General features: G+C 31.8%; 1 protein-coding gene and 1 long non-coding RNA gene across 6 annotated transcripts in view; one reads left to right on the top strand and one right to left on the bottom strand.

The window, feature by feature from the left end:
- The window catches only part of LOC107169593 (uncharacterized), a 94,085-nt gene that overhangs the window by 65,986 nt on the left and 4,014 nt on the right, over window positions 1-24,085 (top strand). For 2 of the 5 annotated variants that reach the window (XM_015519382.2, XM_089225113.1), the window contains exons 4-24: window positions 2,349-2,416; window positions 2,999-3,531; window positions 8,194-8,600; window positions 12,130-12,230; window positions 12,351-12,584; window positions 12,726-12,912; window positions 13,076-13,263; window positions 13,378-13,493; window positions 13,595-13,751; window positions 13,847-14,008; window positions 14,799-15,069; window positions 15,173-15,387; window positions 15,494-15,712; window positions 15,799-15,975; window positions 17,487-17,729; window positions 18,738-18,902; window positions 20,766-20,990; window positions 21,208-21,405; window positions 22,670-22,909; window positions 23,464-23,706; window positions 23,783-23,956. In XM_015519382.2, the coding sequence (XP_015374868.2) occupies window positions 2,349-2,416; window positions 2,999-3,531; window positions 8,194-8,600; window positions 12,130-12,230; window positions 12,351-12,584; window positions 12,726-12,912; window positions 13,076-13,263; window positions 13,378-13,493; window positions 13,595-13,751; window positions 13,847-14,008; window positions 14,799-15,069; window positions 15,173-15,387; window positions 15,494-15,712; window positions 15,799-15,975; window positions 17,487-17,729; window positions 18,738-18,902; window positions 20,766-20,990; window positions 21,208-21,405; window positions 22,670-22,909; window positions 23,464-23,706; window positions 23,783-23,956 (4,523 nt within the window). Of the gene's footprint in view, window positions 1-2,348; window positions 2,417-2,998; window positions 3,532-6,917; window positions 7,142-7,632; window positions 7,651-8,193; window positions 8,601-12,129; window positions 12,231-12,350; window positions 12,585-12,725; window positions 12,913-13,075; window positions 13,264-13,377; window positions 13,494-13,594; window positions 13,752-13,846; window positions 14,009-14,798; window positions 15,070-15,172; window positions 15,388-15,493; window positions 15,713-15,798; window positions 15,976-17,486; window positions 17,730-18,737; window positions 18,903-20,765; window positions 20,991-21,207; window positions 21,406-22,669; window positions 22,910-23,463; window positions 23,707-23,782; window positions 23,957-24,085 lie in introns of those variants that run through there. The other 3 variants (XM_015519383.2, XM_015519384.2, XM_089225112.1) reach the window with 3 other exon arrangements.
- LOC149055951 (uncharacterized) lies at window positions 8,594-9,706 on the bottom strand. Its single transcript, XR_016191295.1, has 3 exons — window positions 9,193-9,706; window positions 8,889-9,090; window positions 8,594-8,799 (listed from the first exon to the last, which is right to left on the bottom strand). It is a non-coding gene; the product is annotated as an uncharacterized LOC149055951 (long non-coding RNA).

The raw sequence follows: 24,085 nt of genomic DNA, 5'->3' as shown, positions 1-24,085 counted from the left end.
ACACGAAGTCAGGCGAGAAATGGGAAAATTATTTTTCGTGTAATAGTGTTATATTTCAGTTCAGTATAATATGTTTTAATAATACGTGTCAAAATCCATTTTGGCATTAAAAATAACCTTAGAAAATAGAGTTTTCCATAAAAAAAAGTTTTTTTGCAATGACAATGGCAGAATTTTTTTTTTTAACTTTCCTAAGAGAATGTTTTTTTTTTTTAATACGTCATCGAAAACACACTCTTCATTTTAAGCTCGGATTATTTGACACACTCACTCGTTCGGTGTAGAGATTACATTGAGAAAAAAAAAAATGATAATCTCTCGAAAACCCGTGACGAGAAGTTTAGTGTACCTATTATACTAAATAGACATTCAAGCTAACGTAGATCGATTGTAGAAACACACGTATGCGTAAAAATACAAAATTTTGAAACGGATTACGATTTATTATTAAATTGGTAGTTGTTCCGAGTAGAGTCTTGAAACTAACAATAAATAATTATTCCAAAAGTACCTACTACATCCCTAGACGTAGTGGAACTATTATATCTAGAATCTAGATTATATAGGCCACTGCGGTGTATACACAAAATATTGTTAAATTAAATGACGGTGGAAGGATCGTATCACTTATATTGCAGAGCCGTAAGTCAATTTATAATATATTATGATCAAAATTCGGCAAGATTAGAGTACTAAGCATTGTTTTGAAAGAAAATAAAACCTATAATAACTAATAAGTATCAATAGTCCAATAAATACATCGAATTTTGAAATACTATAAATGTATTGATTATACTGTATATTGTATGACAATAATTATACAGGGCGATCCATTTTAAGTGAGTACACTAATTATCTCGAAAAGTATTGACTATTTTTTATCTTATCTTTTTTTTAAAGTTCTAGGTTTATGTTTTTCTAAAACCGTATAATATTTTAATTTTTTCACCCTTATATTTATTGGTGAAACCACTATCAACTTTTTATTTTCTAATGGTAACATAATAAAATTATCATGAATTATTAAACTATTTTTCACGAATTTACGCGTTAACATTTTTATTTTTCGTTGATTGGTTAGCTAGATACAGCTTCCCAAATTATTGGTAATCGATGGAGATGTTATAATCGGTAAACGCGGCATTGTTTATACCTAATATTTCTTCATTTATAAAGATTAGGAGCTATAACTGAAAAATTTGATACCGTTTGACTTAATACTTAACAATGTTGATAACTGTTCTAGTCAATAAGATAATAAATTATTAGGGTTCAAAGTATAATAGTAATCTTTAGTTAATTGTTATTTATTTTGTTACCTTGGATTCAACGATATCGAAATTATCACTATATAGCTGGACTTTACAATTATCGGAAAAATAATAAAAACCGTCAATACTTTGAGGAGCTTATAGTGGTTTCACTAATAAATATAAGGGTGAAAAAATTAAAATATTATACGGTTTTAGAAAAACATAAACCTAGAAGTTTAAAAAAAAAATTCAAAAAAAATTAATACCTTTCAAGATGTACCCACTTAAATAGATCACTCTGTATATTACCGTAAAATAATTAGTTTTCATTTATTCACTGAATTTGTAATAATTATAGTCTATAGATAATAACGTTTTGATCACAACAAATAGTTTTACTTTTTTTCACAGCAAAATGTAACATGACTTCTAAAGTGAATTTCTAAGTACCTACAGTAGCGTACACAGAAACTTTCAAAATGGCGGTGGGTGGGTGTTATATTAATATATAAATATTATATATGTTTTATGAAAACATTTTCCGCTTTTATATATTGAAAAATAAACCAAAGGTAGAGGGAATTTGGCATATAGAACCTCCAGATAACATTCCCCTGTGTAAACGCTACTGTTGACTATAATTCAGTACAATGTAATAATATTTAATAATATGTTATGGATATTAAAAAACGATATGGATTTGCATGAACGTGGTATCTTTCCTTTTGTTTACGCCTTGATGACATTTTCAATTAAATCTTTTTATACTCGCGAAGCTAGAACGTTTAGTTGTTGGTCCCAACGGATTTCACCTTAAACAAGCATCACGTAGATACCGCAGGTTGTAGGTATACCTTTAGCGTGTAATTCAATAATCATTTTAATACAATTTACAAAAGACTCTTATTATTAATCCACCCAGCGCGTATAGTACCTACCTTTAAAGAATTCTCACGGGAAATTCGACTAGATCGGTTGGTTTCGAAATCACTTTATGGTGTCTAGTTGAACGTTTACCGTTTATACTAACTATTCAATAAATATCATAATTGTACCGTAATAATATTATAATAGTGCCAATCGGCTTTGTTTCAGGTTAGAATATAGTACGTTAGGAGCACCGGATACCAACCAGTTCAAAAAGAGAATACAAATACTAAGAGGTAAAATGATACAATAATACGTTTATAGTAGTCTAATGTATATTGTTGCAGTTTTACAAATACCGTGACATTAGGTATACTTTATATTATAACAAAATAATATTTAAATTGCTTACGAACACAAACTACTTCCGGGGGACGTTTATTATATATTGATTAGAAATAAACCTAAAACAAAATCTACCCAAATGAAATTCCTGGGCTGCTTTTTTCCTCCCTGACATACCCTCGAAAATCCTAATCCGTAATAGTTAATTTGATCGTTATAGTACCTACGTGGATTTTTTTTTAGAAAATATCCACTACTAATTCGGATGACGCTCGTAATTTAGCATTAGTACTAATATAATATATTAAAATATTGAGAAACTATTCTCATACGATGATTGATAATTTTTCGACCAAATACCTTACATTGATCACAATTCCGCTTCTTTATGCGTATTATATACATAATATAAACATTATCGTGACCCACCGAGACACGGAAGTGATGGACGTGACAATAAACGGCTTCACCGAGTTCCACTAACCATATCAGCCGTCCGACACTTAAAATACAAACACTGACTCGGTTCGCAGACTGTGAGCTGTTCCTGTTGGCCACCGAGTTGGGTCGGCTGTCGTCCAGAGATCTGCCGCTGGTCCGTGGACAACAGCAACTGCAGTGCGTGGTCAGGTTCGCGCAGCGACATCGCTCCCGGTTGGTGGTCGACGTCGTCAAGCTGAACGTGCCGTGCAAACGTGGCCGACTTCAGGTGTCCGGCCACCAGCCGGTGTGCGGCAAACTGGAGGACCTACGCGAGCCCGATCGGCATTACGTGCTGGACGCGGGTCGTTCGCCACCGCCGTCCGTCACATCAACGGTAGGCCGATACTCGTTCTCTATCGTATACCGGTTGGCCGCCAGCTGTTTCGACAACGATGTGGCCCAGCAGAACGGCACAGTCGTGTTCACACCCGGTTCCGAATGTCGGTACAAGGTCACTCAACCGTACGGTTACCGGTTGCGGTTGCTCATCAGTTCTGTGCCATTCGGTAATCAGGCCGGAGACGCTGATGTGGCCGCCACCGCTGACTACGACCACGTGGCCACCACCGCCAAACCAATGACGGTCAGTACTATTTTTACATAAAAACGATAACATTACTTTCAATAACAGTTAACATGATAAGTTTAGTTATCATCACCTCTCATTGCAATCAAAAGCTTATCAATAATTTTTAGAATAATACATAAATGGTACACAGCGTGCCTGTTTCAGATTAACACTTTAGTAAACTTTTAAACAATAATGTGCACATGGCGATGCGATATAATAATCTATATAGGTACTATAAAATCAGTAAGTAAAATCAATTAAAATAATAAACGAATATATTAAACATTTTTTCAGACCTGTCTATATAGGTATAATTTAAAAAAATCCTGCTTAGGAGTAGTATTGTGCAAACAGACCCTCCTCTGTCGATTCTAAACTGGGAAAAAAAGTAATTTTAAAATCCGGCTTAATAGAATCATTAAATATTTTTTCTTTAACCATCATAAATAATTGTTAAAATATAATTGATTTTCACCTAAAACAAGCTATATAATATGGTTATAGCTATTGTAAGCTGTCATTACGCGTTAGTGTGTAAAGACAATACAGCATGGCAGGATGATAATTTTGTATTATACCATTATATTATGTCCCTAAGAATGGAACAATCGATTTCAATCGATGCACAAATTTAAAGTTCCGACACAAATAGAGTTTGTTATACCTGTAATAAAACAAAATGTAATGTTATATAATATCAATTAATTAATAAATTGATAAAAACTTTTAACTGCAGCTTATTAAAATCATTATTATTTAAGCACATGATTTTTCTTTTATGTACATATAATATTTATAAGGTATATATTATATACGTGTAATATCACTAATATCTATATTTTTGAAAATACTGAAACAAATACTCTATGGGAGAATAGATCACAAGCGGAGTGAAAAAGGCATAAAAAAAGGGTTTAATAATTGTAGAACTATATAATTACGTCATATAATATTTTTTATTTTTATATTTTGGAAAACTGCTGGGCGTTTACAATCTTAACCATTTTTAGTGGCATTTATATGGCACAAAACGCAAATTTAAATACATCCAGTGTCGTAATTAAGGTCAAAGTCAATACGGACAAAACCCCCATCATATATACTTTACGAATTTATATAATACCTGGTTTTACGACATTACCAGCTGTGGATGTCCCGAGTGCGTCTGGTTTTTCATTTTTACCTTTTTTTAATAGCCCAAGTGCTAAACACAGCTGAAACTTTTAAGAGACAAAACCGACAGTGGTTATGGCAGTACAGATATTTACGTAATTTTTATAACAACCGTCACAATATGGTAACAAATAACATTTTATTTTAACTTCGAAAATAATAGATCACGATTACGGCTTGATGAGAGTATTACTGAGCAGTAGACTGACGACCGGTGTAACAGACACGTGTTTTTAATGTTCAAAACTTTCAAAGAATATAAAAATGATTTAGAGACAAGAAAAAAAAAATTATGGCTAAAGTGAGTACACTCACTCAAACTTAAAATGTGTATACATTGATGTAAGACAAAATAGTAAAATAAATAATCATAACAATCTATAGTAGTGCACCCTGGGTGTCTTATATGTACTGGGAAGCATTTGCGTTATTACAAAAATATGAATTTTTTTCTTGGAACCCATTGGGTAATAACTTATTCTGGGTGCACTCCGTGGTATAGTAAATATGAGTCGATCCGAGACGTTCTTGGGAAACTCCTTACCAATAATTATTTATCAATGTTTTCTATGAACTAGCGATGATAATTAAAATAATATTTCGGAGCGCCATTTGTCTTCTTTGAACACTGTTTTCGATCGAATTTATTTTTTCCCTAGTAAAATAATCTTAGTATTATTTATATTAAGAGTAGAAAAATAGTCATTGTTCATATTGTGCTTGGAACTCAGTATAGGTATTGAGGTATCTATTTCCAAACAAAACAGAATAATAACAATAATATCGTTTAAACTTTTTATTTTATACTAAAAATAAATTTCAACAACATTTCTACTAACGACAAATAAAACAAAAACTATAAAAGTATAAATAATTAAATATATATTATTAAAACCGCAATATGACCTGACTAAATGTTTGTGTTATTATAAAATATGAAATGGAAGCAATATAAAAACTGCTAATGGCCGAGTCGTCAATTTAAAACAAAAAGGATATTAAAAATAAAAATCATTTTTTAAATATTAAATAAACTTACAAAATGAGTCAATATTTAATATTTAAATGTTAATTATGATTTATTGACCGGATTAAATCTGTATTAAATTTGAATCTGGTACCTAAGCTTTTCCTACACTACGAGTAGGTGGCGTGGTCAGCAGCTGATGTCTCTTTTTCATATCCTATTCCACTTTTTTTTTGTTAGAACCACACAAAACGTTTGTTTATTTATTATTTGTTAGCTAATGTTTTTTTAAAATCCTTTTTACATAAAAATACGATAAATTATAATTTTTGAGTTAAAAGTTAATTATTTCATTTTAATTAATATAAATAAAAAAAATAACTGTCATAATACCTCAATTGGTTATACTCAGCAAAGTATATTAACTATTAAGTGGTATAACACGTAATTTAGTTATTTAGCCATGTACACAGTTATCTACAAAGTAACACTAAAATATATTATATATATAACCAATTTTATCTTTCGTCACGCTGAATCCAAATATACATAATACATTATTTAATAATGCTATCTGTATATTTAGTGATTTATGAAATCAACATGATAAAGTATATATTGTAATACATATATAAAAAACATTTATAAGTGTGAATTTTACGAAATGGCAATAATGCTCAATAATACTTCATGTTTATATGCCATATGAGTATATGACTAGGTATTTTAATATGGTCTTACTTGGTTTTTCTAACCTATCTAATAATATAGGTACACGCATAATTATTGTATTTAGAATTATATGATAAAAAATATTGTAGAATTTTCGTTATTCTTATACTTGTGGGTTAGGATAATGTAGGTGACTTGCGTATCTTACTTATGCATCCACTCGGCCAAGGGCACCTGCATAAATTATAATCGGGGGAAGGGGTATAAAGTCAATAATAACACAGCGCATATTTTTTTGTTTTTTTTTTTTTATAAGTGAGAAAACGATTAATAATAATTAAAATATCGAGTGCCACTCCACCCTGCGGACGCCACTGTACTCGGTGAGGTTATGCACTCGGCACATAATAAAAAAAAAGCGGGCGAGGTGGCTTGTTGTCATGTTAGAGGTGATATGGGAGTTTATTTATGATTAGTTTCGATGAAGTGTTGTCACGCCCGCATAGCATAACAACACACTCTTGGACACGAAAACAAAACGCGGTAATAATAATGTGGTTATCTACACATCGCGAGTTTACCATAATATACAACGATATGGATGAAGGCGCGTTTCCACTATATCCGTGTGGTGTGTGTGCACGTAAAATCTTTAGCAATGTCCAACAACACGGTAACGTGGTTAATCGTGTGGTAACTTTTCCAATCACAACAAAGGATTTATGTGAACGTGTATATAGGTAGTGGAAGCCCACCTTGATGGACGACAGTCGCCTCGGCCGAGCATACCGTGGTTGTGGAGCACTACTGGTACCTATATAATATCTCATTGTGCAATTCTTAGACGACGTGTTAAAAAAATTTTCACTAAAACATAAATTGTCGTCGAAATCCAGTGAGTTTTCAAGCCTTTGCGATATGACTGTAATAAAACGATTATGGTGACCGCTAAATGTGTTATTAAATTAACAGTTCTCATGGTGAACTAGTAACCATGATATTTATAATTTATTATCAGTGTCTTAGAAAAATGTTCGTCGGCAGCCGTTTTCTCGGCCTTGCCTTTGTCTCCAATGATCTCTGATTCTGTGCCACGAGATTCGCACCGTGAGTTAGATCAATAGTCAACCATTTTCGTGCCATCGTTCGCAAATAGTTATACAAATATAATATTATAGTGTAGGTTGAAAAGTGGTAGAAACGAGTCATGGTCATCACCTCCAGCCCAACGACATGTGTAGGCTACATAGTGCATATTATTATGTAGTTTCCCGAAGCCACTCATAGATTATATTAATTATGTATACTAAATATACCAGGTAAAAAAAGTTTTTGTATTATTACATTATTTTACTTATTATGATATAGATATGATAATAATATATGGATAGGTTTGGACTCACTACCATAATTATGCACATACTCGTATAATATCTTTATTGACTATATAATATCAATACTTCATACTCACCAACTTATTTCTAAGTTCATGGCCACATTATAATACTTAGATAGTTAGATGCAAAAGGAACATTTGTTTCAGTCGGATAACGTGTTAATAGGTGTATACTGTATAGGTCCCCATTAAAAATAATTTGTTATAACTTAATTGTTAAATAAACTAATATTTAATTTATAAAAAAAAATAACGTATTAATGAATAATGGAAGACATGATGAGATGTTAAATAATTTTAATAATAACTGTTTTATATTCTTATAATAAGGTTACGTATATTACTATATTTTTTGTGTTGCAATTGTTTGTTCCATAATGGCTTTGGTCCTTAACTTGGCTCTGCCTAAGGTATATACATACATAGTGATACCACTTTATAATTACTGTATATTTATGTATCATAGATCGACACACTTCCGATTCACCAATCGACCAACACGTGCCCGGGGACTTTGTTCCGGCTCACCGACGGCGCCATCGGGTGGTTTTATTGTGCGCCGGCTGATGGTCCTAGACGACAGATGTCCATGGTGTCTGAGACAAACGTAGTGTTAATGGAGTCGTCGTCGGCGTCAACGCGCGTGCCAACGCTGGTGGTGGCGTACCGGGCTGAACCAATACCGGAAGTAGTATCCCAGTGCCCGTACGGTTCCGTATCACTCAAATCTGGACGGTGTCTGACCATCGTCAACGAATTGCTCAACTGGGAAGACGCCGAAGAATATTGTTCGCAAAATGGCGCTGGTGGTCATTTGGCCAGCATCGACAGTCATCGCACGCAAATGCTCATCGACACGATATTGATTAATAGGTATGAAGCATATTTAAATATTTTCTACATAATGTTCTAATTTCCCACGCATTCTGAATCGCTGATATTTATTATGGTTTGTGAAACCTAAGTTCTCCGACAATCATTCTTTCCCGTTTTTCGTCAAAACTGTAATGGCGATCATAATTTGCCAACATTATTCGATTTAATATTTTCGTGATAAGATGGGTAGTGAGTTCTAGCAACAGATAACATGTACTAATTAATTGTGAGTACTTTATTCATTTGATCTTTGAGGAAATAAAACATGTAAAAATATATGCATACAAAAATACTTTCAATGAACAATATAATATTAACGTGTATTGTCATCATCGCAGATGGAGTCAACGGTTTAATGCAAATTATTCATTTTTATAATATATCTAAACGAAGAAATTTTCATCTATATAATATTACTGTAATGTGAGACGTATTGTCGGTGCGCTACTCAAAGTACTCGTTCATGTTCCGTCACTGCTTAGCAATCCTTTGTAAACAAATAACAATAACAAATTGATTATATATTTTGTACTTCAATTATTTGAATAGGTAACAAACAAAATTTCGGTATTATAATATGTATACTTACCTGCATATTATATACACATGAAAAATGCTTAACATTTACGTACTCCAATCACAGTTGTTGTGATGTTCCAATGACTTTAAATAAAAAATTGTATTGTATGCCAACAATGGTGTTACTGTCGTAAATGTCGTACTGTCCTTATCAAGTTTAGTAAGAGGCACAATATCATTGCGATAGGCAAACGGGGAAATAATTAATTAAAACTCCACAAAACTTTCATCACTCTAACAACTGACATGACCAGGTGCTATGAAGATCATACTATTATTAGTGCACGCATTCACAAATTACGAACTGACAACTGGCACATGACTAGCAGTGGCGGCTCGTCAAGGGAGGCATGTGAGGCTCAGCCTCACCAAAGTATTGTAAAAAAAAAGGAGAGACATATTCTATAATTATTGTTATTTCCAATCGAATTCAAGAATATTAAAATACTTAATAATATATTATACATTTTAAAATACAAAATCTTTTTGTTATTAATGTTATTATACATTATTATAATGACAAAAAAAAATGTATTTTATCGTGTATAATATTATTATGATAGTACGTCATACTTCGTCACTGTTATCAAAAATCACGTCGAAGATGTTCGTTGAACGATAGAACGATCTCAACGAAAACCGAAGAGTGCCGAGAGGCTAGTAATATTTTGCCTCAGACGAGTATGATTATAAAATATATCATGGTAGAGGGGGAAGTCGGAATTTTATTATGAAATGAGGCAGAATGATTCGGGCCTCAGAGTTTGTCAACATTATCCATTAGTCATTTGTCGAAGCGACGTAACTTCCACTCATAGAAATAGGAATAGTGTAAGTTTATACCTACCTATAATACTTTTATCACAAACGAAAGATATCGGTTCTTATCTGTCTAGTGTTTAGTGTCTTGTAATTTGTACTACAGTTTAGTAGATCTCTGAGAGTAATAAACTAATAAATAAAAAAATAATTAAAAATTTGCATTACTCAAAGACAGAAGAATAGATTTAATTTATAAAACATAATATAAAATTAATTTTTTTATTGTTTTAGTAAATGAGATTTATGTAAAAAGTATTATTTTTTTTTTAAGTTGACTTTATTCTGATATTTCAGATAATAATAAGTATGGTTTATTATTTACATATTTTTAAAGATTAATATTAAATATTAAATTTAATTATTTTAAAAGTTAATTTAAAACTCATTTTTATATAACTCCCCCCTCCCAAAAAAAAAAATTAATAATAATGATAAAATTTAAAATTGTGTAGTAAATAGCTAAATAGAGATTTAATAATAATAATAAAAATATATATAATATATATAATATACAATTATCTATGTTTAGTGATATATTGACATTTGTTTTGACGCACTCTACCGATGAATTATTATAACAGAACCTTTAAGAATTTTTTTGGTGGGAAATTATTTCCCATTGCCCTATGGTGTGTTTAGATTTTGAAAATATCTGCTCACCCATCAAACGCTTCACGAGCCGCCACTGATGACTAGATGAATAAAATTCTCCTCACAGAAAAGGCGACGAATTACGTGGTTATTAAAATTTTATGAATTAAATATTTCCATCGATGGTAGTTTCTTTTATTACTGCTTTGGCTTATGCTTGTAGTATTCCGGACGTTGTCGCAATTTTTTTATACTTACACAACGCATTGTCTGAGCCCTGAGGTAACTGGTACGTACGTACATGTGTGTGACTCTGACCTGCTCGTGTGTTGTATTTCAAATTTTAAAATGGCGCACACCTTGCGAGCGTGTCGCCAACGCCACCTAATGATTTATCAACGTAAATTCGTGTGCCGGTGATTGACATACCTATAGTTGTAAATTATTTATTAATTTTTATTATTATTATTGTCAACACGGAAAAACTGTTTTAGCTTATAATTGTTAATTATAGATACCTAAATGAAAATAATCTTATAAATTATAAATACTTTGGCGGTATACTGAAAATCTAGATGAAATCATTTTTTTTTTAACATTATATAACAACACCAAAAAAAAATGACAGAACGTAATATAAACATACAAATAGATTATTGTAGATCGTATCGAACTACTGTTTTAACGAAAGATATATTATAATAGACGGTTATCAAAAGTTCAGTACTCAAAAATGTCAAATTTGTAGTCAGTGCTATCACTGTACTCATTTTACTTACCTACTAAGGCAGTGGTTCCCAACCACTCCTATCCTTTCTTTGTAGATTTTCGAAAATCTTGCACCCCCCTCCTATAAATTGTAAAAAATCGATCGCATTTTTTGGTGTACTTCACATATAAACTATCTATATTCTATATTCTATACAATATTCGGAATAAGGCAAGAATTATTAAACAGATAACGTGACATAAAACGATTAAGTTACACGCTGTGGCCAAACATTTATAGTCTTTATCGGTTATCCGTTATTGATACTCGATTAACAGATAAAGATTTTCGGTCAAATAAAAATTGTACTTCGTAATAACTGCTTGCGCCTCCCCAGCAATGTGTACACGCCTCCCAGTTTGGGAACCAGTGTACTAAGGCGTCTATAACATACTATGATATTTAGAACCTATTGTTTTATCAACCTATAATTATTTACTTTCTTATCGTCAACACTAAATACGAAAAAGGTTTGACTTAGTTATGTATTTTGGAATGATCATTATGATAATTATTAATTTAACTAGCACATTAGTAAACATGAAAACGATGAACAACGATATTAAATAACACAATATAATGTTATAGTATAGTAGAGGAGTCAGAAATACTCTCAAAAAATAAAAAAATGGTATGGATAAAATAATGGAAATGAAATAGAGGGTATTAAGACGTGTGTTTTAAATAACGAATAATGCACATTTTAATGATCTTGTATATATAATATATATAAACGATAAGTTTTATGATTTTTTTTTTTTAAAGTCCCAGCTACAGTGACAACGCTCCGTATTGGATTGGAGCTACGGACATGAATAACGAAGGATTTTTCAAATGGACAGACTCATCGCCGTTTACTTATTCAAGTAAGTTTAGTGTGGTTAATGCCTTAATGGTCCCGCATGTAGATATAATATAATGTGTAATTGTATAAAAAGGTGTCTAACCAAATATCTTTACGATCTATTTACTCATTTGTTTTGTAGACTGGTATCAAGGACACATACATCAACCGTACAGTGGGCCGAATTCAAAACAGCCTAACGACGACGGACTTAGTAGACAGGACTGTGTCGAACTCAGACAAGTGTACAGGCCCCAAAACCGATTGCTCAAGTACTTTAATCGAAATTCGTCTTATACTTGGAACGACCGCGACTGCTCTGTGAAAAATCGATTTCTATGCCAAACGCAACAGCACACCTCTTTAAACGATTATGGTAATGATTATTTTATTATAAACCGTACCTTGTATGATGTAATTTTTAATAAATTATATGCATAGGAAAAATTATAAGAAAAAGATTGCATATCTATTCGTTATAAGTTTAATTTGTATATATGTATTTTTTTTTTATCAGATCCGGAAGAATCGAATTGTAATGTAACGATGAAATTAACCAGCGAAATGAGGTTTGCCTCGGTTTCAAGTCCAGGTTTTCCACAACCTTATCCTGACAACCAAGATTGCACTTTCAGTGTAGAAGTACCTCGAGGTTATCAGATCGAAGTTGAATTTGAAGAACTCATGTTGGAAAACGAATCAACGTAAGTATTAAAATACACATTTCAATAATATTTTGCAGGACATTTTATATATATATACATAATATATAACTATCAAAGTGAAAAAGTATATTGTATATTTATTTATAAAAAAACATAAATAAATACAATCTTAAAAATAAACATATCATCTGTTCTTTTTCAGTTGCAGTTATGATTACGTAGAATTAATTCCTGGTGACGACGACGAGGGCCCTAAACACTGTGGAGACAAGAGTGACATACTCAAATTAACTAGGTTCGTCACCAAGAAGACCAAATTGAGAATACATTTTGTATCCGACTATTCTCACTCGTTCAGCGGCTTCAAGGCTCGCGTATCCGCCGAACACGGTAAGTGGTATATTTCGAGCGACTCAGCGATGCCTATTTTTGACAATTATCATTATCAATAATCTTTATAACAATATTATTTACTAAATAATTCATTTTGTCCTTAATAAACAGTTAACAACGAGTGTGACGACGCGAGACAGCAAATGTTCAATGGATCGTGTTATTTGTTTGCTAGTTACCCTGAAGTGTCTTGGCACACTGCTAGAAGTATCTGCAATGGAATTAAAGTAACTAATATAGTGTTATTATTATTGATATAGGTGCATAAAAGCATGGCTTTCAAAGATTTTTAAAATTCTTACGTATATGTGTTGCTCCGTTTGCGAAGGCGGAATTAACGAGCATCCATAATGCTGAGGAAGAACAGTTCGTCGAATCTTTTATCCGGGAGTCGACTGACAGTAGATCCGCAATTTATTGGTTGGGCGGAACATGGAATGACAAATCCTGGTACTGGGTGGATAACTCGACAGAAACATTTTCAGGTTTGTCAGATGTTGTATATGCATTAGGAATATCCTAAAAAGAAATATGTAATTCGAGCAATAAAAAAAAATGTATTACAACCATATGTGTACAGCTTGGTTGGCGACTGACGCAGCGAACGCATTACCTTACAAGGATATCTGTCTCGCAATTAGTTGGCTATCGTCACCACCCGTAAATCTACCAAGGGGCCTTTACTGGACTGCCAACGACTGCAACACGGTTGGAGGGTATATATGTAAAAAAAATCAAACAAGTAAATACCAATAATTTCACAGCAATAATAATAATGAAAATATTATATGTATCTACAACGCGTTGTTACTGTTACTCGTAATATTATATCCAATAACCTAACGATAGAACTATACATGTATGAACAGTAGGGTGATGTTAATTTGACGGCTAATGACAAAACCTTCTCGGTAAAAAAAAATTTGTTTACATATCGACAAAATCACCAACAGGGGCACAAACGTGTCGATCGATATTTTAGATTGAAACCCGGCGGAGTGCATAATAATCTCCAAAATTCGAATTTGTATATGAAACAATTTATTTTTTATTGTTAAACAAAGAAAAAATATTTTTTTAAATTTCCCTAAAGTTTTATTAATCACCAACAAATTGTTTGTCAAAAAATAATCAAAAACAGACTTAGAATCAAAAGAGTAGGACGTACCTATTAATCATTAATCAAACACATTAAAATTTTGCAAAGACGTGTTATTGAACTAAACTATTAAATTTCTTTAAAAAAATATATATACTAGGTACGATAAATAAGTTAATCTTTTTTCTCTGGATCGCTTTACTTAAAAATATTATAATTTTGAGTGAATCTGATTTCCAATCAATTTAATATATTAATAAAATTCTGTTAAAATAATTATTAAAACTTTTAAAAATGAAATATAATGAGTTACCTATTATTGGCTACTTATGAAAATAATAATCCTGATCAGAATTAACGAATGATAATGTGTTATTGTATTATATCAACCTACTAATATTTTTTTGCAAATTTTTGGAATTATTGAATCAAGAATTATCGGATCATTACAATTTAAACACCACAGTGACAGGCGTAAAAGGGATAATAACGTCGTTAAATTATCCTGCAAACTATTATCACAACTTGGACTATTGGATACACGTAGTCGGCGCGCACCAGTCACGCATCGTTTTCCAGTTTGATTCCATAAACATCGAGCCACAAGCTGATTGTCTTTACGATTTCGTCGCCGTGGTGGAACCAAAAGAACGTGAAAACCGAACAATGACGGTCTGCGGTTACCGCGGAAATCATCTGGAAGAGTGAGATCATATTTTTATTACTATTACAACGTCAATATTATAATTTATCTGTTAAATAAAAAAAACAACTATTTTACAATGCCGAATTCTAATTATGTTACAGTTACATCTTTGTTACCGATTTGAATGAAGCGTTCGTGCACTTCCATTCGGACTACTCCGTGTCTAGTTCGGGATTTCATCTCCAGTGGAACACAGTCGACATGTCCGGTTGTCCGTCACAAACACTGTCCGCTCTCGAAGGCCAAGTTCTCAGTCCAAACTATCCGAACTTTATACTTCCAAACCTCAACTGCGTCACCATGATACTGGCGCCGGGTGAGGGCTAGGTCTATAGAGTTATAAAACCACGATTTTAAAACATTATTGTACCACCGTGACTTGCAAGTACGGTATAAATAATATGCATTTTCGGATCTTTCAGTCGGCCACCGTATATGGATTGATTTTGTTGACTACAACTTGGACGAATCCCAAACGGTCAAGTTGTACCTATCGAGAACTGCGGACAATATAACTCCATTCAAATATCGGAACTCAATTAACGACGGTGCGTTTTTATCGGAAGGCGAGAGCGTCAACATCGAATACTCTACAAACCACTTGCCCAGGGGAAGGGGTTTCAAAATAAAGTACAAAATGGGTACGTACGGTCTTATAGCACTATAAGACAACAATGTTATAATAATATGACAATAAAACGTGATTATTAAAAATAACGCATTTTAGTGGTGGACTTTGACGAAGAACGCGCGATCGTGCTGCAGAATGATACGTCTGGATTTATGTACAGATTAAATTATCCATTGCCTATGCATTTTCCCAAATTGCGGTACAAACAGAGGCTGTTGGCTTCGATCGGACAAAATATCCAATTGCAGTTCAACCGCGTGGTACCGGCACAAAGTAAGCGTTTTCAAATATAAATCTAATTATATTATAACCGTCTCGGTGGTTTGGTTAGGTTATCTTAAACCTATTATGTTACCTGTATTATACCTAATACCTATAATAATGTAATAGCAGTTCTTCATCGACATAATGTTATATGTCGCAACTACAACTTCGGACAAGATTTTTCTTCGGGAAAGGGGCTGATGATGGGTCAGGGATCGTAGGGATCTAAACCGTTTCAAATTTTAACGGTTACGGTTTCGGTTTTTTCAAATATTGATTTTATTTTCCTGCATCTAAGGACTGTAGACCCAATTTTTTTTAATTATTGAGGGTACTAACAATTTTAGGCCAAGAAGTCATTATAAATATGCATGTTTTATCTTAAGAACATTTGTCGATTTTATTACCAATACTCAATAGGCAATAAATAATAACATTATAAATACAATATATCATTATTTTAGTACCTACATGTATTGTAATAGTTAGAACACAGTAGGAAATAAGAATACATTTACATAATTTATATAAGTGCCATTATATTATGAAGTATCTTCTTTATTTGTGACATTATGTCTTTTGTCTGGTTTTCATAAAAAAATGCTTAACTAAAAAAATGCTAAATTGAAACTTAAAATTATGGCTTCCTTATAATGGTCTCATTCAATGTATGAATTTAGTAGCTTAAATTCATTCTCTTTCATCCATTTACAAACGAAAAATTGTATTTAATACTTTTTCTATCAAAACTTATAAGCTATATTACTAATAAATGGATAAAATACAGACGTGCATAGCCGCATAGAGGTGAACAAGATAACATTGTATTTTAATTTTTAATCAATAAGTATAGTAATAATATAAAATATAAATAGAACAATATTCGTATTACCAACTAATATTTCATAATACTGAGTACCTTAATAGCATCGAGATTTTTATTAATAAATTCGAACATTGTATTATTTTCTTCGTATAAAAATACTCGTTTTAACTAGAATCATAAATAATATAATTAACTTAACAAAATTTGAAGAAATCAATATTAAATTTTAATTTTAATCGATTTTTCAAGAACGGTTTTTCAATTCTATGGTTTCGGTTTTAGTTTTGTAAACGGTTTTTTAAAGACCTTGGATTTCAGTTACGGGTTTTTAATCAGCTACTGTTTTAAGGCTTTTGATGTCGGTTCTGCTTATGGTGTTCAATAATGAAAAAACAGCGGTTCTAACCGGATTTTCAGAAACCATTATCGATCTCTGGTTTACACAGAGTATGTTGAACTAAAAGGTCTCCCTTAACTTTAGCATACTGATGTTGAGGTGTTATTTTGGTTTTGATTCCTGTCGGTATATTATGCTATATAAATTTGTATTTTCAGTAACTTTAATAGCTTAATGCTATAAACCATAGAAATAATTTTCAATTTCTATAAAATTTCTGGTAGGGACTGACTTTGGATGCAGCCCGCTTTATATATTCTCTATGTTAAACTAATTTTAAATTTATATTTTTTTCAGTGGACACCACATTAGGCCGTACCGTATGCCCGGGTCAGCAATCAACGGCTGTTATCGAGGTCCATGATCATTACGCTGCTGAGAACGGCACGTGGTGGTTGCTGTGTGAAAACGTCGAACAACCAAAATCCGTTCCAATATCGATCACTTCGTTTCTCAACTCAATGTCCGTAGTCATTGTATACGGCCAGAAGCCAGCGACAGATATAGCATCCGCAAACATTTCAGTGAACGTAAAACCCGGTTCGTATCATACTGTTATTTATTCTCCATGTTATTGTGCAAGAATACAATTGTGCCCGTTTACCGAATTTAACTGATTAAACATAGAAACGTTTTTTTTTTTTTTTTTTTTTTTACTTCCCAAACGATTCAAAGCAACAGCTATTGGGGTTGAAATAATGGGTTATTTTTTCGTATGTTTTAGTTAACTATTTTCCACTGTAATCGACGTGGGTAATAATATGAAAGCTTCAAAAATTTAATACGGCTCGTCTCTCTATATATTTATATTTGTGATTAAAAACAGATACTACTTTTGAAAAATTTATTTTTGTCACAAACTGATATAAAAAAAACACCATCAATCAGGCGCGTAGCTAGAAATTTCTAAGGGGGGGGGGGTGTTATTCAAAATTAATTGAAAAAATTATAAACACAAAATTGATAACTTTACGTAGGTATACGTAGGTATACTTCATCATGATAATCAAATAATCAACAATTAAGAAGTTGTAAACGTTTTCTTACATCACGCTGCTTAAAAATATATATTAAATCGTGCATGAAATGAGTAATCGATAAAACGTCACTGAACGGTCTAAAATAGTAATTAATGCCGGATCCCGGCTTTAGTGCTTTACATTATTTTTATCGTAAATATAAACTAATATACTTAATTTTGATAAATAAGTGTAAATCACGATTTAAGATAATTCATGCTTATGATGCATCTTTATCTTAATAAAAAAATATTAAGTATACCACGGCCGAGGGGGGGTATTATTACACATGTAACACCCCCCCCCTGGCTACGCGCCTGCCATCAATATTTGAAATTTATCACCAAAACTTAGATGACCTCCGGATTTGACACTTCCGATAAAATTCCAACTGTTGTATATTATAATATACACATCATCTAACAGTTTGTGATTTATCTAATTGTTGCATTTCCACTATACATGGTCGTCGAAAAAAATGTTTATAGATTTTTTACACTGTATCATTTATGCCCCACGTAATATGTAGATGCTGAATCCAAAAAGAAACTTGTCGCCTTGGCAAAGATGCCGGAAACAGCTAACAATAGTAGAATCGAGTCTTGCAAGCCCAACCCTTGTGTCAACGGTGGTACGTGCGTCATCCGGAAAGCCACGCACACGTATCACTGCAAGTGTCACGGCAACTATACCGGTAAATATACATTTAAATAACTTCCAAAATAGCTTATAACGTCATATCATTGTTTGGAACGTTTTCACGTGTATTCATTGTTTATAATGTTTAGATAATATTATTTGAGGTAAAGTATATGAAGTGTGTACAATGCCCAATTTAAGTGGTCAAATACACAGTTGAAAAACGGGTCTTCAATGGGTATTGCACAATATCAATAGACAAAAAAAAAAAAAAAATACCAGTCCTATATTAATGTCAGTTAAAAATATTACCATTTACGTATTTTATTATTGAATCTCGAAAAGAATACAATTACATGGTAAACTACAATGAGTACCTAAATGTTTTTGTCCAATATTTTCATGCTTATAGAATTTACCATTTAAAATGTGGTGTGATAAAACATATTAATTATTATTCTATTATGTTGACATACTTTTTATTTGGATCTTATTTGATTAATTACAATATAAATTGTTTAATCTAACTATTATCAATTTTCCGTAGTATCTTGATTTTCAGTAAACTTTTTATCATTTCTAATAGCAGATGACCATAATTTATTGAAATTAATACATCATAAACACTAATTGTATATAAGCTAAAAATATTTGTTTGATAGTATAAATTGTTATATAATATGTAATAAAAATTTCCCATAGAATTTAAAACTAAGTATATTTTTCACATAATATTGTACATAAGCTTAGAAAATATTGAATTTATAAAAATATTTTTCTGGTTGGGCCTTAGGCCACATTATATACTTACATTAATAAACTTTCAAAACTGGAAAATATTACAAAAATGCAAAAGTATTAAAAAATAAAATGATTTAACGATAACAGTATCATATTTATAGAAAAGGTTTTTTAATGGACTTCAATTAGCTTAGTTTGTACTTTTTATGTACCTACCTATTCACACATCATATGTAAAGCTTGGATTTTAAAGCATAATAATTATAAATAACAAAAAAATTATAAAATTATTTTTAAAAAGCAAAAATGAAGCATATTTATTTTTTAAAAAAGCAAAAATAAAGCACAACCAAAAATTAACACGAATTGTTTTTAAAACTGAGTAAAGAAAATTAAAAAAGAATTCTCTGTCATGTATTTGGCAAGATTTTTAGTAGTGTCTGACTTTATTGTCTGACAGAATGTTTTTATCCGTATATAGAAAACCATACAATACAACCATTTAGTCCGTACTGCGTATTCCAGATTTTCTGGTTAATTAAATTGCATTTTTTTTTTTATATTAAACCGTAATAAACAAGATATACAAATTTGAAATTTCACAGCTATAGAATAACTGAAAAAAAGCAAAAAAACATTTATACAAAAAAAGTCAAAAAAATCAAAAATAAATTGGTTTATTTGGAATGAGAATGACTTGAAACTAATTTATATATAAAAATTAGATTCCTATGTTATACATGTATAAAAAAAAAAAAGCATTTGCTATAAAATCCGAGCTCTAAATCCATATGTTTTATGCTGACCATAGTACAGTAAATACAATTATTGTTTCAAACGCGAAATCATGTTTCTAAATTAATTTTTGTATTTTTTGAATAAATATAACTAAATACATAAATTATTTATTTAATTCAATAATTAGGTAGTTTGGATTAGGTACTTTAGAATAAAATATGTGACAGTAAATGTAAAATGTCCAAAACTAAGTTAATTTACAAAATGTGATGACGTAGGTTCTATAGATAAATCCATTGAAGGACGGAAACTTAAAATTGAAAAAGTCAAACTAAGGACAATTTGTCACTGTTCAATTGAACGCATTTAAAAACGTTTTCAAATAACTTATATATTATATAAAACTCTAACGCCATTACTGGATGTATCTTATATACAGGGACGTTCTGTTCACTTACCTACTGTGATCTGGGCTATTGCGTTTTTGGCGAATGCATTTTGGCTGGCAGCAACGGCTTTGTGTGCAAATGCCAGTATGGGTATACGGGACGATTTTGCGATGAAAAGATCAAACCGTGCGAATTAAACCCGTGCAAGGACCGAGGTGATTGTGTGTCGTTAGGCGATTCCGACTACCAGTGCAGATGTTACGCATATTGGACGGGTAAGTACTTCGTACTTAACCATAATATACGAAAAACGGGGGACGAAAAACAAACGGAAATAAATGGATGTGTATTATACATTATATAAATATTACCATATAATATAAGGGACAAGTATAAAACATGGCAACGTAAACGAGTGTAGAGTTACCTTTACGGATTTGACTCACGTCGCGTATTATATGTATTATGTATATAATATATATTGTATTGCAGGTGATCAGTGCGAGAGGAAAATGCTACACATCACGTACAAACCGTTAACGGAACGAATGCTTCAAGAACCATTTTGGCTAGGTCTTCTCACCGTGTTTGTGGTCATGGGCATACTGGGAATAATATGGTGTGCTAAACGGCACGTGCCCGAAAAAATCGAGAAAATATTGTCCGAAGAAGCCGAACGCAGTAGACACTGTGAGTACCTACGAATGGAATTTAATTATCTCGCCCACCTACTGAAGTACCAACTATATAACATATGCGTGTGCCTAATTTTTATACGCACATCTAATATACAATAAGGTAGGTAGTTAGGTAACCTATATTACATTCAATATTGTCAGTTCAATGGAAATAGTAAACATTTGTTTGTTTGTTTTGGCTGTATAAATTATATAATGTATAAAGCTACTATAGCTGGTAATATAGTACAGAATGAAAATGAAATTACGAAACACGTTATTATTATTTCAGCCGAAATTGAGTGCAATTCAAATCATGATTTACTTTTTACGTCCACATATTAACTTGATAAATGTTATCTGCAAGTTCTAAAGTTTTTAATTTATGGCAATGGTATAGAAATAATATGTCTTCCGAAACTATATGAAAAAAAAAACTTTTAATTAAAAAAAAATACTTTTCTAAGCAAAACTTTTAGACTAACGCTGTATAGTTTTTGAAAATAATTGTATGTTCACTAATATATTTCAATATACTTGATCGTATCCCGTTAGTTATTTAAAGCGATTAATTTAAAATGATCAAGTTTGAACTGTCTGATAGTTTTTGGGAGGTGATCTATTTATAATGAAAAATACAGCTATAACTGATTTACGACGAAATATTACATTCGTTGAACATTATTATAATATAATCAGATAGCAGATGAGCCGTAAGAACTTCTCATTTTAGATTAATAAATAAAAAACATAACCTAGTAATAATAATTAATAAATAAAAATATTTTTTTTGCATCTATTTCGCGGTTAATTCTATATCAAAACTATGAATTTCTAAATATTATATTACCCTAAGTCTAAAACAGTTTACAATGTGCGTTAACTTTTCTGAACAAACTGATGGTAAAACACAATTTTTCTAAAACGATTTATTGTGAACGGTTTTATGTTACATTGAAAACCCTACCTACTATAACAGTAGAGTTTTAATAGAATTCCTCCAAATCCTTACATAGGCGCCTAACTTCCAATCAAAATCCAGTAATTCTGATAAATTTTGTGTCGAAATGTCGATCGCAGATATAGTACACAATTTCCTTTATATCATTAACCACAATGTCTTCCTTGAAATCACTTCAATGTATTGTTCATAACTTACTGAGTCATTGTCTTGGGCGTTCAGAGTTTTGCGTTACCCTGGAATACATGAATTTAATCAGAAATATACGTTTTCGATACGAATGCTTTGGGTTTTATAACATGCGAATATAATATAGTTACAGTAAATGCTTCTGGGCGGATGTCGAGTGTACGGGGCGAACTGCTAGTGCCAACTGTGAAGACAAACGGAGCGACACCATCAGAAGGTGGTAACTCACCGCCGCCGCAGCCGAAAACGTTCCTCAGACGATTGGGTATACGAAAACCTTCATTAATGAGCCTCACCAGTCCGTTACAGACGGGCCGGACGGCTCGTACGTTCAGCCTAGACGATTTGCTCAGGCCACAAGTTCCGAGTAAGGTGTCGACTATATGCCCTCTCCCAAAACCCTTCACCACCTTTTTGCATAATCGCATCGCATTGCACTTTACAATGTTATAAATATTACTTCTACTTCTACATTTCTATTTCTATAATTAAATACATTCTTATATTTTATATATACACACACACACACACACATATATATATATAAATTATATATATTGGCACCTCACCTGGACTTGCTCTCTAACATTATTTATTATTATTATTATTATTACCTAGTGTTAATATATTAACGTGTACATATCAGTAATACGCCAAATTGTTTTATTTGTTTTTGTATTATGATTACTAGTACATTAACTATTAATTTATCATTATTATTATTTTAATAATACACATACGTACGTCACGACTCACAACACTAAACGTATTTTAGCTAATATATATTTTATTTAACCTAAACATAGCACGTCGTAAATTTAATGTAAATATATTTCATAATACATATTATATTATTATGATGACTTAAGCGGAGCTTTTATAGATACCTATTGTTGATTAACAACAATCCTTAAATTTTAGGATTCAATCAATATCGTGCCAAGCAAAAAAGCGCATCACCATCAAAATTTCGTACCACTATAGCCGATAAATCGGAAATACTTCAACAGCTCATATCACCTGGGCTTGAACGACAAGCCAGTTTCAACGACGAAATCAATCTAGTGGACAAGTTATCGACCAATAATATCGGACCTAACGATATTCTCCTACCGCAGTCGAACATTTCTCAAGAAACGAGTTTTTCAAACGACTGTTCTATAGGTAATGTACACTACTCTTTTTTAGTATACTCGTGGCTTATGATAAAATGAACTAAATGTTATAATTTTCAATTAAGACGAAGCTGTTCAAAAAATTGAAAAAAAAGTTACGTTTGCCAGGCTGATGAATAAATTTCAATCGGAAATGAGCTCTACGAGTTCAGAGGTAGATGCCCACTCTAAACGAAATTTAAGAAGACCATGTAACCACCAAGGAAGTGATTCTATGTCAAGTCTAGAATGTGCATTAGGTATATTATATATTTACATAGCTTTTACTAGAGTTGATAATCGAAACTTTAGAACATAATAAGTCATAGTTGATTTATTTGTATAATCGTTCAAGATATTTATGATTCTTAAATGACACGGTGATAAAA

The sequence above is a fragment of the Diuraphis noxia genome, unplaced genomic scaffold (genome assembly GCF_037042655.1).
Source record: "Diuraphis noxia isolate RWA-SAM2 unplaced genomic scaffold, SU_Dnox_SAM2 contig0004, whole genome shotgun sequence".
In the NCBI taxonomy this organism is placed as follows: domain Eukaryota; kingdom Metazoa; phylum Arthropoda; class Insecta; order Hemiptera; family Aphididae; genus Diuraphis; species Diuraphis noxia.
The sequence above is the reverse complement of the archived record's forward strand: the minus strand, read 5'-3'. Positions and strand labels throughout refer to the sequence as shown.